General features: G+C 39.6%; 1 protein-coding gene across 3 annotated transcripts in view; it reads right to left on the bottom strand.

The window, feature by feature from the left end:
- Positions 1–216: 216 nt before the first annotated feature.
- The window catches only part of HAUS6 (HAUS augmin like complex subunit 6), a 31,161-nt gene continuing 14,019 nt past the window's right edge, over positions 217–17,358 (bottom strand). For all 3 annotated transcript variants that reach the window (XM_063455229.1, XM_063455230.1, XM_063455231.1), the window contains exons 14-17: positions 14,777–14,953; positions 9,638–9,773; positions 1,857–2,813; positions 217–1,556 (exon numbers count right to left, since the gene is read on the bottom strand). In XM_063455229.1, the coding sequence (XP_063311299.1) occupies positions 1,468–1,556; positions 1,857–2,813; positions 9,638–9,773; positions 14,777–14,953 (1,359 nt within the window). In that variant the 3' untranslated portion in view covers positions 217–1,467. The remainder of the gene's footprint in view (positions 1,557–1,856; positions 2,814–9,637; positions 9,774–14,776; positions 14,954–17,358) is intronic.

Raw genomic sequence — 17,358 nt, 5'->3', positions numbered from 1 at the left:
TTAAAGAAATGTCATAGGAATAGGTTTGTTTTGCAGTTTGTAATATGCAACACTATTGTTTAGGTTCTTAGGACAGGAATTTTATTGCAGTCACACATCTCCTTCGCATAAAATTAAGATTCATAGTTAAGAGTTTCTCAGCAATCCAAGAAACTCATTTGAAAAGTTGTTGGGAGGGGGGAGAATGTGCCTTCACAATTAGATGACCACATTCCAGGAATTGATCAGGTATAATTTTAGGAAGCAGATTACACAAACTTTAGTTTTAGAACACATTCTTTCTGAACATTTATTTACAATTTCATATGGTCATACCAGTTAACATTGCCATTTAAAAGAACAAAACATGTGATAATTGGCTGACAAAAGTTCAAGAAAGCAAGGAAAATGTACAGATAAGTGAGACCAAAGTTGGTCTATGGCAAATGCACAACCAGAAACCGTTTAACACAAAGAATTTGCGGTTTGAGAAAATCAAAGGAAACCTAACTGAAATATGTATGAACCAGCAAGGACTTTATGCACTGGTGAGACTGTATCGATAGGATGGCAAGAGAAAAAAAAGTTTTTAAATTAAAAGTATATGGCAAAAGGGTCAACGCATTCAATAGGTAAATACGTTAAAATAATTATATTTACATATATAAACACATATGGCAACAGTCAAGCCAGTTGACAGTATTGATAAAAAAAATCCATTTGAATACCTGTAACATTCTGTTGATAGCTGTGATACTCTGGACTGTGTGGCACTAGGTGGGTTAAATAATGTGTGCTGTCTGACATTTGTTGAGAAGCAGAACAGGCTGAACTAGTGAGGCAAAAATCTTATCAATGTGCTATTTATGTGTTACTGCAAGTCATGTTGCTTTCAAATGGTTGATAGTTTTAGCAATTACTGACCTAGACTTGAGCAGCCTGCCCCATTCTCTAAAGACAAGATTTGAATCAAGTTGTAGTGATCATTTAGTTATACCACTCAGAAGGATGAAATGAAATGAGGAGAGAAGAAATACAAACTAAAGGGACAGTAGTAAGCATACTAAACAAAACCAAGTCAAAATAAATTGTAGCTCAGAATAGTTTTGCACAAACTGCTATATATTTGGTTGCACAGTTCAGTGGCCCAAGCAAAGCGTGAAGATGAAATCTTTCAGCTGGACAGTTTAAGGATAGCACAAAGGAACGCAGGCGGTAAGTTTTTTCCTTCCTTAAAAATTAAGTTCTATTATGAAAGACTCAATATAGGGCACAATTATAAAACAAAAGATACAGCACAATTGTTAAATTTACAAATTACATAAGACCTCTACACATTTTATAACAAGATCAGATGCTTGTTTTAAGCTTTAATTTAGTGCAACATTTAGCATTGTAAACAGTGTACATTTACAAAAAATAACCTATTTGTTCGTCTTACTTACATTTTTCAAAACACCTTACATACAAAATATATATTTTATAGTTTTACAGTTGTATGAGTTGCCCCAGCCCTTCGTCTGTGCTTTTTAGAGGATCTGATGCAAATTCAAATGTCTTGTTCATGCTTGCTACTGCTGCAGAGGGAGGAGAGAGAGAAGGGAAATTTTTTTATTTAAAAAGAAAAAAAAATTATAGAAGTTACACTTTTCACCACATTAAACATGAGACTAGGAGCACAGACCTAAATCGGAAAATTACCAGGGAAGTTACATCTAGGTTTTTGGGTAAATACAAAAAAATGCAATAAAGCAAACTAGTCAAAATGGATCCACAGGCAAATATTCAAATGCAAATAAATTGTAGGACAAGTTTTTTTGGAATAGGTCATACATTAATGCTCAGGTATAAATTTGAAAAAAGTGAAAATTCATTACCCTGGGACTCAAACACATCCACAAACTCATCCTTGTTTAGGTGTATATCTTCGGTTGGAGAAAAGGATATCAGCTGTGGGAGAGAGAGCTTTCTGTCATTTGATGGAGTCATCAGGTATTCCAAGTCCAATGTTAAACCTCTGTCTGCAGGACTAAACACACTGCCAGAGTCAAGTAAAAGACTAGATTCAGATTTTTGCTTTGTGAACCTGCTGGGAGTGTGCTGGTCACTTTTCCCACTCTCTGTCAGAGAGGTAAGGAGAGTGCTTTTAAGCGCTTCATAGCGGCTGCGTATTGATTGTATGTCCATTTTACGCTCAGGAGTCAAAATCTGTGTTTTGTCCAATAGGAGATCTGGCATCCGGGTCTGTACAATTTCATTGGTCTCTGCACTTGTGTCGCTATTAAAACTTAGGTTTCCCAACTTATCTGGAAGTGTTTCATGCAAAATGCCAAATTGGATTACTTCAGAGCTGTCTTCACCATTGCCTACCATTTTGGAGGAATCCCATGAAAGCACATGTTCAGAAGTATTTTCATCTCTGGGAACAGAGATAAGCAAAGGGTTGTTCACTGACATGTTAGGAGACTCAATCTTGAACACACAAATTTTACTTTTGTCCACAGGTAGTGTTAATGACTCTGAAACACTTTTCTTTATGGGAAGAGAGAGTCCTTTCTCCAAAGTATTAGTCCCATTTGTGTTGTGGATAGTGGTTAAAAGTTGCTGTTGTACAGGTGTTCCAGTGCTTGGAAGAAACCGGGCATCCAAAGAATCATTATGGTCTGAAATGTGAGAGGTGGACATAAAGCAGGCCATGCTCAGATCTATCTGACTGCAGTGAGCAGAATCAAGCTCTGATGGGGAATCCAAACACGGAGCCTCCAAGGAACTAGCCACAACATCTGAAGATTCTGACTCAATGGCTTTTCGCCAGGAACTTCGGATATCAGAAACTGCAAAATAAAGTTAACACATTGTATTCACACAGACATGGCTAGATTAATTGTTAACTACATCAATAATTGGTAAGGGTACAATTTTTCTGAAAGGAAGAGGAAAAAACCCACCTCTACAAAAAGATACAAGCATATACTTGTCACGTTCCAAAATATGCATGTAGAGCAACTATATTGCAAACTACACTTAAAACAGGTGACCATTATTTACGCCAAAACATAAAATTTGGAGTTAGGGAAATATTGGTTGGAGAGAATATGGAGACAGGGTAGCATTACCTGAACAAAAAGTTGATAAAATATATTTTATCTTCACATTTTAGTGATAGTTTAAGGCCATACAAAAGCCCCAAAAGGTGTAATTGTGTGTTGTATGTTGCATTGATATGTAGTGTTTTATCTTTAACCCCTTAACAACGTTACGGCGTTCTATGCCGTCCCCATTTAAATGGGCTTTAAAGTCGTTGCGGTGGCATAGAATGGCTTAAGCCCCAGGAGGTAACATTCACTTACCTCTGCCTCGATCCTCTTCAGGAGGACTGCCTAACAGTCCAGGCAGCCCTCACCCGGCAAATCAGGCCCCCGGGGGCCATGTGATCGCTCTCAAAGAGCGATCACATGGCCCCCTATAGCTGGCTGCAGATCTGCCAGCAGGGGGTCTGTCTGAAACAGACAGTCCCCCTGCTGGTGGGAAATGTAAGAAAAATTATAGAAACATGTTTAACCCCTTAAGGACCAAACTTCTGGAATAAAATGGAATCATGACATGTCACACACGTCATGTGTCCTTAAGGGGTTAAAATATATATATACACAGTTACATAGTTGAAAAGAGACTTGCATCCATCAAGTTCAGCCTTCCTCACATGTTTTTGCTGTTGATCCAAAAGAAGGCAAAAAAACCTAGTCTGAAGCGCTTCCAATTTTGCCACAAACTAGGAAAAAAAAAAATCCTTCTTGACCCCAAAATAGCTGCTTGATCCAAGGAGACATCTAACTGCTATTACCCCACTAATTAGAAATTCTCTGTAGGTTATGTTTTTGTAAGTATTTATCCAATTGCAGTTTAAACATCTGTAATGACTGACAAAACCACCTCTTCAGGCAGATAATTCCATATCCTTATTGCCCTTAATGTACAAAAACCTTTTCTTTGCCTTAGATGAAATCTCCTTTCTTCCAGTCTAAATGTGTGACCTAGTGTCCCATGTATAGCCCTGTTTATGAATAGATTTCCAGATAAAGGTTTGTACTGGCCCCGAATATATTTGTATAAAGATATCATATCCCCTCTCAGGCGCCGTTTTTCCAAACTAAGATTTAATTTGTTTAACCTTTCTTCATAACTAAAATATGCTCCATTCCTTTAAAATTTTGTAGCTAGTCTCTGCACTTTTCTAGTGCCATAATATCCTTCTTTAGAACAGGCGCCCAAAATTGCACAGCCTATTCAAGGTGTGGTCTTACCAGCGATTTATAAATAGGCAAAGTTATATTTTCATCCCGAGAATTTATGCCCCTAGTGTATTTTAATGTTAATTATATTTATTAGTATTAAAATATACTTCGAATGAAGTTAATTATATACAATATATTTATATATACACGTATAATTAAAATAAATAAAATATTTAAAAATAAATTTTATACATATGTAATTTCATTTTAACTGTATTTTGTATATATCTATATCTAATAAAATACACTTAGAATGACAGTCTATATATAAAATACAAATAACTACATAAGGGTACATATTAAAATATTACTTAAATATACAAGTAGAATTGTAAGTCTACATTTAAACATAATTATGTGAATTAAAATTTGATTGACATGCCTGAAAACCCAGGCAGAAAGTGCAGAGAATTTGAATTGCAAGCACTAAATTTAACCCTTTAACTTTCCAAAACACCCTTAAACCTGTATGTGGGGGGGTACTGTTTTACTCGGGAGACTTCTCTGAACACAAATATTAGTGTTTCAAAATGATAACTTTTATTACAACAATGATATTTTGAGTAAAAGTGATTTTTCACACAAACTTATGGACGATATTGTAATAGGTTTGTTTTAAAACACTTATTTTTGTTTTCAGTGAAATCTCTTAAGTATAACAGTACCCCCCTCCCCACGTACAGTTTTTATGGTGTTTTGGAATGTTAGAGAATCAAATATAAGGCTTGCATTTCATTTTTTCCCCACATTGAAATGTGCAAGATTGGTTATGTTGCCTTTTGAGACTGTATGGTAGCCCAGGAATAAGAATTGCCCCCATGATGGCATACCATTTGCAAAAGTCAACAACCCAAGGTTTTACAAATGGGGTATGTCCAGTCATTTTTAGTAGCCACTTAGTCACAAACACTGGCCAAAAATTTATTTTTTGCTTTTTCCCCCCACACAAAAACAATATGAATGCTAACTTTGGCCAGTGTTTGTGACCAAGTGGCTACTACAAAAGATTGGACATACCCCACTTGCAATACCTTGGGTAGTCTACTTTTGCAAATGGAATGCCATCGTGGGGGGTAAGTCTCATTCCTGGGCTACTACACGGTCCCAAAAGGTAACATTACTAATCTGGCAAATTTCAATGCGAAAAAAAAACAGAAAAATTGAATGTGCTCCACCTACCAGTCACTTAAAGTAGCATGGTCGAGCAGAGCTGACCGCGGTACAGGAGCTCCAGTTTCCTGTAGCCAGCGGGACATGACAGGAAGTGTACACCAAGGGACATGACAGGAAGTGTACACCAAGGGAGAGGGAGAGACTAAATATTCTTGAAAATATATTTTTAAAATCTGACACGTATTTATTGTGCATTTACCATTTTAAAAAAAGATTTGAAAAAATATAAAAAATGTAAACATTTGTGAAGAAATTGTTTTTTCACAACATAAAATATACAGAATATCGTTATTGAAAATAATCTGAATTGGGGCGGCGCTTAGCTACGGAAGAGATCGGTCGCATGCCGGCTGAGCTCCGAGCAAACCAACGAGAAAACCCACAAATTACCCCCTTTCAAGGGTTGAAATCACCCGTGGGGGATTACAACAGCACTATAAGCCCGATGGGGAGGAAAAGTAAAAAAAACTCCAGCCTGAAAAGCCCACGATGGGCATGAGCATCGATGAAATGTGGCGGCAGGACCGAGGAGCCTCAAGCGCCAACATGGCATCTTTACACGGAGGCTGCTCGGACTTCAATGCCGAGACGTCGGACGAAGAGAGGGAGAGCCCTTACCCGGCAAGACATAACTCCCTGCCAGCACAATCACAACAGCCGCCGCCACCCGCTGCCCCCACAGCGGTGAGCATGGAGACCATTAGGGAACTCATGGCGGAACACCGCAATAAGATCTCGGCTGAGGTTGCCTCAATTAAGGACACTCTGCAGGGCATAACAGGACGTCTAGGAGCAGTGGAAAACACCTCCAGCACACATACCAGCCAAATCCAAAGGCTGCAAAAAGAGATGCAAGAGATAAAACAGCGATTCCTTCAAAACGACCTAAAAATGGGTTTGAAGACAAGCGCCGCCTCACACACCTCAAGGTAAGAGGCATTGCCGACAACCTACCTGACACTGAGCTCCCTCATGTCACACGGCGGCTCCTCACAGCTTTATTGACTCCCAAGATAGCCAAAGCCATAACACTAGATGGCATTTTCCGGGTACCTAAGCCCCTACCGCAGCCACAAGGGAAGTGATCATACAATTCCAGACCCTAAAGGACAGATCAGTAGTACTACCGGCTGCTAGAAACCACCCGAATTATTTCTTTGAGGAGATGTCTCATTCTATGCAGATCTCTCTGGGGCAACGCTGGCATGGAGACGATCCCTGCGCCAATTAACATCTCTCCTGCGGGCCCAACACATTCACTACCGCTGGGCCTCTGCCCATATCTTGCTGATCACTAAAGGCGGCACCACAATGACAGCGCAACACATTTATGAGGCACCGGAGAACTAGGAAAGCTAGGTCTCCCCACGGACTCGTTAATACAGCAAGGAACATCAGAACGTACCGGCAACCCACCGAACTGGGACACAGCCAGCACAGCGGAATTTATCCCCAGAAGATTGATCGGAACAGCCGGAGGTACAGGTGACTCCTGAACGATCCGCCGGGGGTGCTTCTTCCATCTCCTCTACTGGCACATCACCCCCCTGCCCACTTCGGCCTCACACTTTTTAGACCGAGACTTTCTCCAACCACATCTATAAAGGTCACCCCCAAGCTGGATGGGCCTTCCCGCCCGGTGGGCATAAGCTGCTAGAGCCGACGAGTAAAACACACGGTGCAGGGCCCCAGCCTCTGCATTGTACACCAGCCGGGACATTGTTACCGTTGATCGCAACCTACGGCCCAGAACATTAACATTAACATTGACTACCGAACCGACTAGTACCTATGTGTACCCAACAACACAATATAACGTTTCTAACAATAATGAACAAAAATGTACTCGTAAACTCTTTACACAGCTCCCGTCACACAGAATACTGTAGGGGTACTTTGTCCCAGCATGTTATGTGAATGTTCTTATGTTTTATTTCTCATTTTCTCTTGTTCCTTTAATTTAGTCTCCAGAGGCATTATTGGCGTGCATTACAGCTTGAAGTCAGTATAATACCACTTTTTTATTGGCGCAAGGCATTTTCATACATAACTTAGGCGACACCACGCACAAAGCTAACTCCAATACCCACCCAATATGTGCATGGTACACACCGTTCACAGGTCATAGAGACGGCATGGCACATGGCGTAACTCTAAACTTAATCTGTACTATGCAAACGTTTTGTTTTACATCACAACCGGCATTGAATTGCCTCTTAATTACTCTGCGTTACTCTACAGGTTAGCCTGTAGTTGATAGTTTGACTGACATGTTCACTACACGCATCAATAAGACAGGCTATCCTGGAGTATACCTACCATTATCACCTATAGTCTAAAGTTTTGCCATACAGACCAACTTTCTTTTCGTACTTTTTACTTTTATTGTCATTCACTGCCTTATAGCACACTGTCTTAATGACAGGTAGATCTACGAAACGACAAAAAAAAAACGTATTAACCTTAAACGAGAACAACTAATTTTAAGACTGCCTAACGCAACATGTTTAAACTAATTTACCAATGTTAAAAATCAGAATGTTTGTATGTGCTTTCTATACAAAAAAAATGTGCTGTTTACTCTGCCACGCTTTCAAATGCTAAAATGTTATATAAAAGCCTGCATGCCTATTGTCACTTCGTGCACAATAAAAAAATTAAAAAAAAACACAAAAAAGAAAATCTGAATTGAAGGTATATTTTTTTTTAATCATTTGCTTTAAGAAACCAGAGAAGGAATTACTGCACAAGCTCTTGGGTGTGCCTACAAAATAATCTCGATCTTTGAAAAGGTTTCATGAAGCAAAAGAGATACCAAAAGGTCAATATGTGAACTGGAAAGGATATACTCCTTTGAACTTTTGTGGGCACATCTATTACTATTGCTGTTGAGACTCATGGTTATTTATCTTTGTTTTATCTTAAGCGGTTTACGCTTTTTCAGCAAATAAAATTTTGTAACGTTTGCTAATACACAACACCCATGCATCTTCTGTAGTTCTTGGCCATTAATAAAAAAAATTGCAATCTGCCTCCTTTCTTCCTGCATCAAAACTCTTCTAGGAGGATTAAGCATTTCTTCAGTTTGCGTATTCTAAATGAGTGAAAACTATTCTCTAAAGTTATATGATCTTTGTCTATTAATCCCCGCCACCCCCCCATATGGGAAAGCATTTGCTTAGCGGAGATCATTAAGATCTCAGCTATGGAGGCAGGACAAGCAACAGCAAAATAAGCACGGCCTTGGGGGGGGGGGGGGGGAAAAAAAAGTTTTAAAAAAAAAACACCAATTGTGATAGTAGGGGGGCAGGTACCTTCACACTTATCTTTTTTAATTCTAATCGACCCAGCCTGCCTACCTTTGGGAGAGCAGAGTGGACTTTCCCTGGGGTCCAGTGGGGCTGATATTTCTGGGTGCGAGGGAGCAGTGATCTTCCTGCAGTGATGCCAGGGCTGGAATGACGCCATATTCCAGCTCCCGGCATCATTACACAAATTTATTGAGCTCTACATACAGACTCTTAAAATCATAGCTTGAGCTGCAGCTCCCAGTTACATGAGCCTTGAAGACGTTTCTGCTTTCTTATCTATAGGATCACGTATTCTTGTTGTGTTTTCCCAATTGAAAGGTATTTTTTCTTAGCTAGCTGAGCCATGGGAATATTTTCCCATTCTTTTACAATATAGATAAAAAAAAAGTGGTGTACTTTAGCTTTAACTGTTCGTGCATGCTCTGTAGCGCACCATGAAGCAGTGGCATGCAAACGCAACCACAGGTATAATAGTCTACCTTGTTATTTCGTGCTGCAACCACCTGGACCAGCGAATCTTGGGTAAGCAGTTAGTATTGAAGCCGCCCCCCCTTAAGGTTTTTAGCTGACTCAAGGTTGCTAAGCATGCTGCAGCTGTGACAGCAACATCTGCCTGTCCAATCTGCTACCTATCCAGCCCCCACACACAGGACATCAAGAACTGTTGGGTAAGGAGTTTTTATAGTGATGGTAGGAGAGTTTTCCCTATACCAGCTGGTAGCTAGAAGATAAATCAGATTTAAGGAATTTATTCAGCAAAACACCCAGGTGTAACCCACTATAAAAACAGAGGGGGGGGTGACAAACACTACATAGGACAGTCAGTTAACAAGGATGGATAAAGGCATTCAAAATACGACAGCATCAACGGCAACTTACGCAAGTTCTCAGGTGTCCGTGGGATCTCCTTTTTAGATAGGAAAGGATCAGAAGATAACATGCCAAGTAAATCCTCCAACTCTCCAGCTCTCCCTTCTGAAGTTCTTGGAGATTCTGAAGCAATTAAGTCTGCAACCTGTGGTACATACCAAATAAAATTGCTTAGTTTACGATAATTCTTATGAATAAGAGTCCTCCCACCAGTTAGCCCATTCACTACCAAAAGTATGATAGCGTCAAAGTGTATATACATTGTGTTATTGAAAACATGTTAAAGAAATACATTTGCTTTAATAACTGATTTTAAAGCAGGCCCCTGAATATGGTAAGAGAAGGGAGACCAGCAACAAACATTGCAACTTTCTGTTCCTGCAATAAACTTTACCCAGATATTACAATGGGAATGTAGAATAGTTCTGGGCCTGACTCAAATGGCGTGCTAGTATGAAGATGTAACATCGGTAATATACAGTAGGAGCTCAGGAATGATTGTGTAACGCGCAAACTACAATTTTAAGCATCTGGAGAAAAACCTACCATGGTGTGTGTGTATATATATATATATATATATATATATATATATATATATATATATATATATATATATATATATAAAACCATAAACAGTTGCTCATACTGACATTTTGAATTTCATGGAAATTCAAACCCAGCAGGGACTACTTTGTCTCAGTATTTTTCTTACGCCTGACACTTCTAGATGTCAATCCCCAGCGGCTCCATTTATAGAAAAGGATCGCGCAAGAGAACGGTTTAGGCAAGTTAAACTCCTTTTCCTGCACACACATGCAGAAATGGGAGGGTGGGGACCTCTATTTACATAAACACTTGGTACATGCAGGAGAAGGAAATAAAAGCAGATAAAACCCGATATGGTCCCAAATCACATCTGGAATGTGATTACACTCCATGTTAAGCTACTGACTTTTCAGAAGGATATCAAATGCTACATTAAACAAGGCAGCATTTTGAAGAAGCCATTTTCAGCATAAGAGTCACATGCCTACCTAGCAGGGAGCACATTGTAACATGTAGGGAATGGGTGCCAGTGATATTGCAAAGAGATAGTTCATAGGATATTATATATTAAAGATAGAAATACTTTAAAAGGGATAATTGCACAGACTATGAAGGACACATTATGTGAATATAGATAATGTCCAAGGACTTAAGTTACACTGGGCACCAATTCTACTGTAATGCATTTTATGCAAAAACTCTAAAGATCTGAGCATGCAAACATACTACAGCATATTGAGGCCCAAAAATCAAAAAGGATTTTGTTGTATTGGTGCACGAAGTGTCTCTTTAACCCATTAAGGACCAAACTTTTGGAATAAAAGGGAATCATGACATGTCACACATGTCACGTGTCCTTAAGGGGTTAAGGAGTGCTTATGCAATCAGGATGCCTATATCAACAGTACAAGACTACATTGCAGGGGGCTTGGTCTCCATAGGATTCTATTCAAATAACTTCAGATTTAATCTAGGGAGATTCAGTGGCAGTAGGATGAATCTTCTAAACTACATGAGGAAGAAGGCATTCATAAGAATTAATTCCAGTTCTGAATCAATTCACAATTCCACAGAAAATGTCTGTCCTTTGTGTGAAAAGCTATGCTTCATTGTATACTACAAATACCATATGTAGTAGAGTATAATTGCACTATAAACCTGCTGCATTGTTTAACCCTTTTATTAGGGACCCAAAAAATGTACATGGCAAAAGCTTATAAACCACCTCCTTAATTTCAACATTTGTTCAGTGACCCATAAGATAGTAATATATTACAATACTTTTTAAACATTGTCACAGCATCCTAGATTGTGATCAGGGCTCTAGATACACCTCCCTTGTCTGTGACAGACACCGCTTCCATGAAGACAAAAATAGTTTCATAATCCTATGTAACTTAAAGGTTCAATTTACAGAGCATGAGAAACCTTTAAAGGACCACTCTAGTGCCAGGAAAACACTCGTTTTCCTGGCACTAGAGTACCCTGAGGGTGCCCCCACCCTCAGGGACCCCCTCCCGCCGGGCTCTGGAGAGAGGAAGGGGTTAAATTTACCTCTTTTTCCAGCGCCGGGCGGGGAGCTTTCCTCCTCCTCTCCATCTTGATCGCGACGTCATCGGCTGAATGCGCATGCGCGGCAGGAGCCGCGCTCGCATTCAGCCGGTCGCATAGGAAAGCATTTACAATGCTTTCCTATGGACGCTTGCGTGCTCTCACTGTGATTTTCACAGTGAGAATCACGCAAGCGCCTCTAGCGGCTGTCAATGAGACAGCCACTAGAGGATTTGGAGGCTGGATTAACCCTCATTATAAACATAGCAGTTTCTCTGAAACTGCTATGTTTATAAAAAAAAGGGTTAATCCTAGAGGTACCTGGCACCCAGACCACTTCATTAAGCTGAAGTCGTCTGGGTGCCTAGAGTGGTCCTTTAATCACATACAGGAGGCTCATGTAGGGTCCTTCAGGACAGAGTCAATAGTGCCTGCTCTGATCAAAACGAAACGTAAACAAAAACTGGAATTTGCACTGTCTGCTCAACCGTAATTCACCGCTGTCACATTAAGTGCATCCACACTTATTGAACAATTTATTATGAATAAAAACAATTAAAACATTTTTTTTTTAATTTGTATTTCCATCTGACATTTTAGCTGTGAATACAAATATGTGCAATTTTTTTTGCAGTAAGACCTAACAGTATTGACAATCAGTGATGTCTCACGAGTACAACAATACCCCCCATTAACAGGTTTTATGGTGTTTTGGAAAGTTACAGGCTCAAATATAGAACATTCCATTTTCAAATTGAAATTTGCCAGATTAGTAATGTTACCTTTGAGACTGTGTGGAAGCCCAGGAATGCGAATTGCCCCCATAATAGCATAGCATAGCATTTGAAAAAGTAGACTACCCAAGGGATTGAAAGGGTTTAGTCTTTTTTAGTAGCCACTTCTTGGCCAGTGTTTGTGACTATTTGTTTGTGTGAAAAAAACCCAAAACTAATATTTGGCCAGTGTGTGTGATTAGGTGGCTACTAAGAAAGACTGGACATACCCCACTTGCAATACCTCTGGTTGTCTACTTTTGCAAATGGTATGCAATCATAGGGGTAATTCTCATTCCTGGGCTACCATACGCTATCAAAGGCAACATAACCAATCTGGCAAATTTCAATGTCATAAAAATGAAATGCAAGCCTTATGTGACTAACTTTCCAAAACACCTTAAAACCTGTACATGGGGGGTACTGTTATTCTCGGAAGACTTCACTAAACACAATTAGTGTTTTAAAACAGTAAAACATATTACAACAATAATAGTCCATTAAAGTGCCGTTAGTTTGTAAAAAATTCAAAAAACGTCACTTTTACTTAAAATATCGTTGTAATACAATTTACCAGTTTGAAACACTAATATTTGAGTTCAGCGAAGTCTCCCGAGTAAAACAGTACCCCCTATGTACAGGTTTTATGGTGTCTTGTAGAGTTACAGGGTCAAATATAGTGCTTGCAAATTAAAGTCTCTGCATTCTCCTTTTGTTGCCACGCATGTCAATCAAATTTTAATTAATCAAGTCACATTATGTTAAAAGATTACTTAACTATACATGTAATATAAATATAATATAAACACACTTATAGGTATTTAAATTCTACGGGTATACTAATGTAATATTTTAATTTTTTTTTTTTTAAATTCTTTATTTTTGCACACGACAGGTAAGGCAAGAATATTACAACTATGAGGCTTGCGCAAAAGCCAGAATACAAAAAGATCAGTCTTGTAAATACAATAATTGACATCAAACGAGATTAAGCCACTTTATAATTTCTATACAACCTGCCTCCCATCGAGGATTATGTTTTTTTTAATTCTCCATTTATACTCGTCTGGTATATTGCTGGTAGAGCAAGTATACTTCAACTGTGATGCCTACGCAGAAGCCAACTCGTTGTACATGAGACAATCATACATATTCGGAGTCAAACATAACGGTATTCCCAATTCTAACCTTGTCCCGGGCCTCTCATGGTTTGCCCCCTATCGAGGAAATTTTTAAGCTTTATGAGCCTAATATCAGGTATGCCAGTGCTCTATGACATCCTAGCAGGGTAGCCAAGAGGCTCCGCTGTTCCTTTAAACACACACACTTTTTTCTTACCATACCCACCAGCAGGGGGACTGTCCCTCTGCTGGCAATCCACAGCCAGCTAGAGGGGGGGGGCATATATGCAGGAGGGCTGCCTGGGCTGTCAGGCAGCCCTCAAGAAGAGGATCGCAGCGGAGGTAAGTCCACCGGATCTCCATGGGCTCAAAGCCATTGCGGCGGCATAATGCAGGATGGCATAGAACACCTAAGGGTTTAATAGAGCAGGAGATTCGAAATTAAACAGAATTTACAATAAACGAAGTGTAAACATTAGATGGCTCTTTACAGGAAGTGTGTAGGAAGGCTGTGTTTATGCAGCCCTACTCACACCTCCCTGCATTTGACTAAATTATTTAACTCCTAAATGGCAGAGAATTGAGCAGTGAGACTTCAGGGGCATTGATCTATAACCAAAATGGCTTTATTAAGCTGAAGCAGTTTGTGTGACTATAGTGTCCCTTTAAATATAGAAATAAGAAAAATTAAAATGGGAGAGGAAAGTTCCCATTTAAGAAGTACTGAAAACACATTTGTAAAATATGTACTCTTAAGATCTTACCCAGTATGATCCCCTACGCCTAACATTTTAGTTTACTCAGATTATAGAGTAAATTTCTGCTGCTCCGCAATCTTCACATCTGTCTCAAAGGGGAATATGGAGTTTATCACTAAATCAAAAACAAATCCTTTCTGATTTTCCATGATTAGACCAAACATCTAAATATGTGAACAGCAAAACTGACCTTGTATGGCACAAGCAGAAACACCCTGATTAATCACAGAAGAGGGAGAGGAGAAAAAAAAAAAAAAAAAAAAAAAAAAAAAGTACTGTCTAGCTGAAAACGTGCCCTGCATCCCCAATATCCATGTATACGTTCGTATGATATGTTGCAAAGTGAAAACTTTTAGAGAAAATAGACTTAAAAAAAAATCTAAGTAGTTAATCACCAACCTGCTGTGCAAGCTGATGACGTGCTGCACTCATCGGATCTTTACATGGTGATGGAGATATTGCCAGCAAACTACTTCCAACTTTCCAACTTGTGTCAGATAGTCTTTTATTCCCTGCAGACTTTGGAGTAAGCTCCAGAAAACCATCTTTTGCATAAGGAGAAGGTGTTCGGAAGTCCTGCATAAATAAAGGAGCAACATTAAATGGGAATGCCAAAAAAAAAAAAAATCCAGACAGTAACCAAATCGCCTTGTGTAGTCAGAGGGGTTTTAGATTACTAAGAAAGATTAGAGGGGGCTTGCAGAAAGCAAGCCCAATACTAATCCTATTACCCTTGTTGAAATTGCTGATCACATATTTGGCTCGGTGACTTAATTACCGTATTTAGCGGCGTATAACACACCTCATTTTCAGAAGGAAATTCCAGGAAATTTTCCCCCCCACCCATAGTATTCACCACCCCCTCCCATAGTGTCCCCTAGTGCACTTTCCCTCCCCATGTCCCATAATTACTTACCTGTCTTGCAGCGTGGGCCGGCCTTTCAGTCCCGCCGGAAACCGGAACCTGAAATTGAAGTTCCAGTACCACGGTGCGTGCTGAACACCGGCCCACGCTTCAAGACAGGCAAGTAAATATGGTATATCGGCGTATAACACGCACACATCATTTTCCCCCTATTTTCAGGGAGAAAAAGTGCGTGTTATACGCCGATAAATACGGTAATCAAACACAAAGTTTATTAAATCCTTATATGTGTAGATAAGTCACAAAATATTAAAGTAAAGCTATCAAAATAATGTGCAAATCAGGAAAGCAAAAATGAATAAAATGAGTTGATTAAAATAGAACCAACTGTCAAGGCTTCAATGGAACATCCAATATTAAACCCACACTTGGAATATAGACACAAGCAGAATCTCTTCGTATCTTTACGTTGGGTTATGCCCTAATAACCCCATAACCACTACAAACTTGGCGTCAGTCTCTCGACAAGACTTTGTATTTATTTTAGGTTTCAATACCTACTGTATACGACCGAATACAAGTCGAAGCCCCTAATTTTACCCCAAAGAACTGGGAAAACTTATTGACTTGAGTATAAGACTAGGGTGGGAAATGCAGCAGCTACTGGTAAATTTCTAAATAAAGTTAGATCCTAAAAAAAATATTAATTGAATATATATTTGCAGCGCGTTTGTGTATGGGATGCAGAGCACGTAACCATGGTGGGGTGGGCATTTGTTTTATTTATTGTTAATTTTTTTATATTATACATTTTTTAGATTAGAATTTGTATTTGAATTTTTGTCCCCCCTCCCTGCTTGTTGCCTGGCCAGGGAGGGGGGCTATATTATTCCCTGGTGGTCCAGTGGATGAGCTGTGCAGGAGGGGGCTGGGAGCAAGCCGTTACTTTTACAGCAGCTCCGTTCAGCTCCCTTCTCCTCCGTGCCGTTCAGCTCCAGTTTAAGTCTTGGAGTCTGCGTGCCGCACGGAGCGTTGCCATGGTAACCCGCGGCAACGCTCTGACGGCCGCGGCTCTCGTGAGACTTACACTGGAGCTGAACAGCACGGAGGAGAAGGGAGCTTAAGTAAAGGTAAGTAACAGCTTGCTCCCAGCCCCCAACAAGACCACCAGGCTTATAATGAGCCCGGCGGTCCTGGTCTGTATTATGGCAATGTAAGTTGCCTTAATACAAACACTGACCCGAGTATAAGACGAGTGGGGCTTTTTCAGCACGAAAAATGTGCTGAAAAACTCGTCTTATACTCTACTAGATATGGTAAGTTGTACATAGTTTGATAGTCTAGTACTGCCTGCTATGTCGTGCTCTCAAATAAACTACACAGCACCATCTGGTGCAGAGACGCAGAGAATTTAATCCCACCGATAACCCCAACCTGGTGAAAGAATGGGAAACAGCATCCGGTACCTGTTCCAAAACATTTATGGAGATAATCTGTAAATATGAAAACAATTTAACTCCAAGAAACTAACTAGAAGTCAGAAATCAAAAAAAGTTATCAGTTCGTCAGATCCTTCAGTTCACCAATTAGAAACCAAACTAAAACAGAACCTCGACATGTATCAATAAAATTTAGGAACACCATAAATTTGTCTGTGACCGCAAGGATTATCAAACAGACAATGTGTACCTATGTTTTCTCGTGAAAGGATAACCAACTCTGAAAAGGACAATAGACGAACAGGAACAAAAGCCAGACCGACTCACAACCCTACCACCACCAACCGGAACTCTAGGGAAATCCTGAAAAAAAAGGGGGTACATTTGTTTGAGAGAGAGTACCAGCAAACGATGCATCATACCCACAACATGGGAAGGGGGGGCGAGGGGAAGAAGGAGATTTTGAAAACTCACATGAACAACACTACTCAAATGGTGAATCAGGCCAAACCTTTAAATCACCACAAAATTAATGTTTTGAAAAAAAAGGTATCATTCGTACCAATCCTAGCTTACAATAAATTTGTATGGATCAAAGATCTATATCTATTTGCTAGAAAACTCACCCTATATAAATACAACCAACTTCAGACTGGGAGGAAAGCCAAAAAGATCTA

Source organism: Pelobates fuscus, chromosome 5 (assembly GCF_036172605.1).
Source record: "Pelobates fuscus isolate aPelFus1 chromosome 5, aPelFus1.pri, whole genome shotgun sequence".
NCBI classification, from domain to species: Eukaryota; Metazoa; Chordata; class Amphibia; order Anura; family Pelobatidae; genus Pelobates; species Pelobates fuscus.
This window is presented reverse-complemented; position numbering and strand designations above follow the sequence as displayed.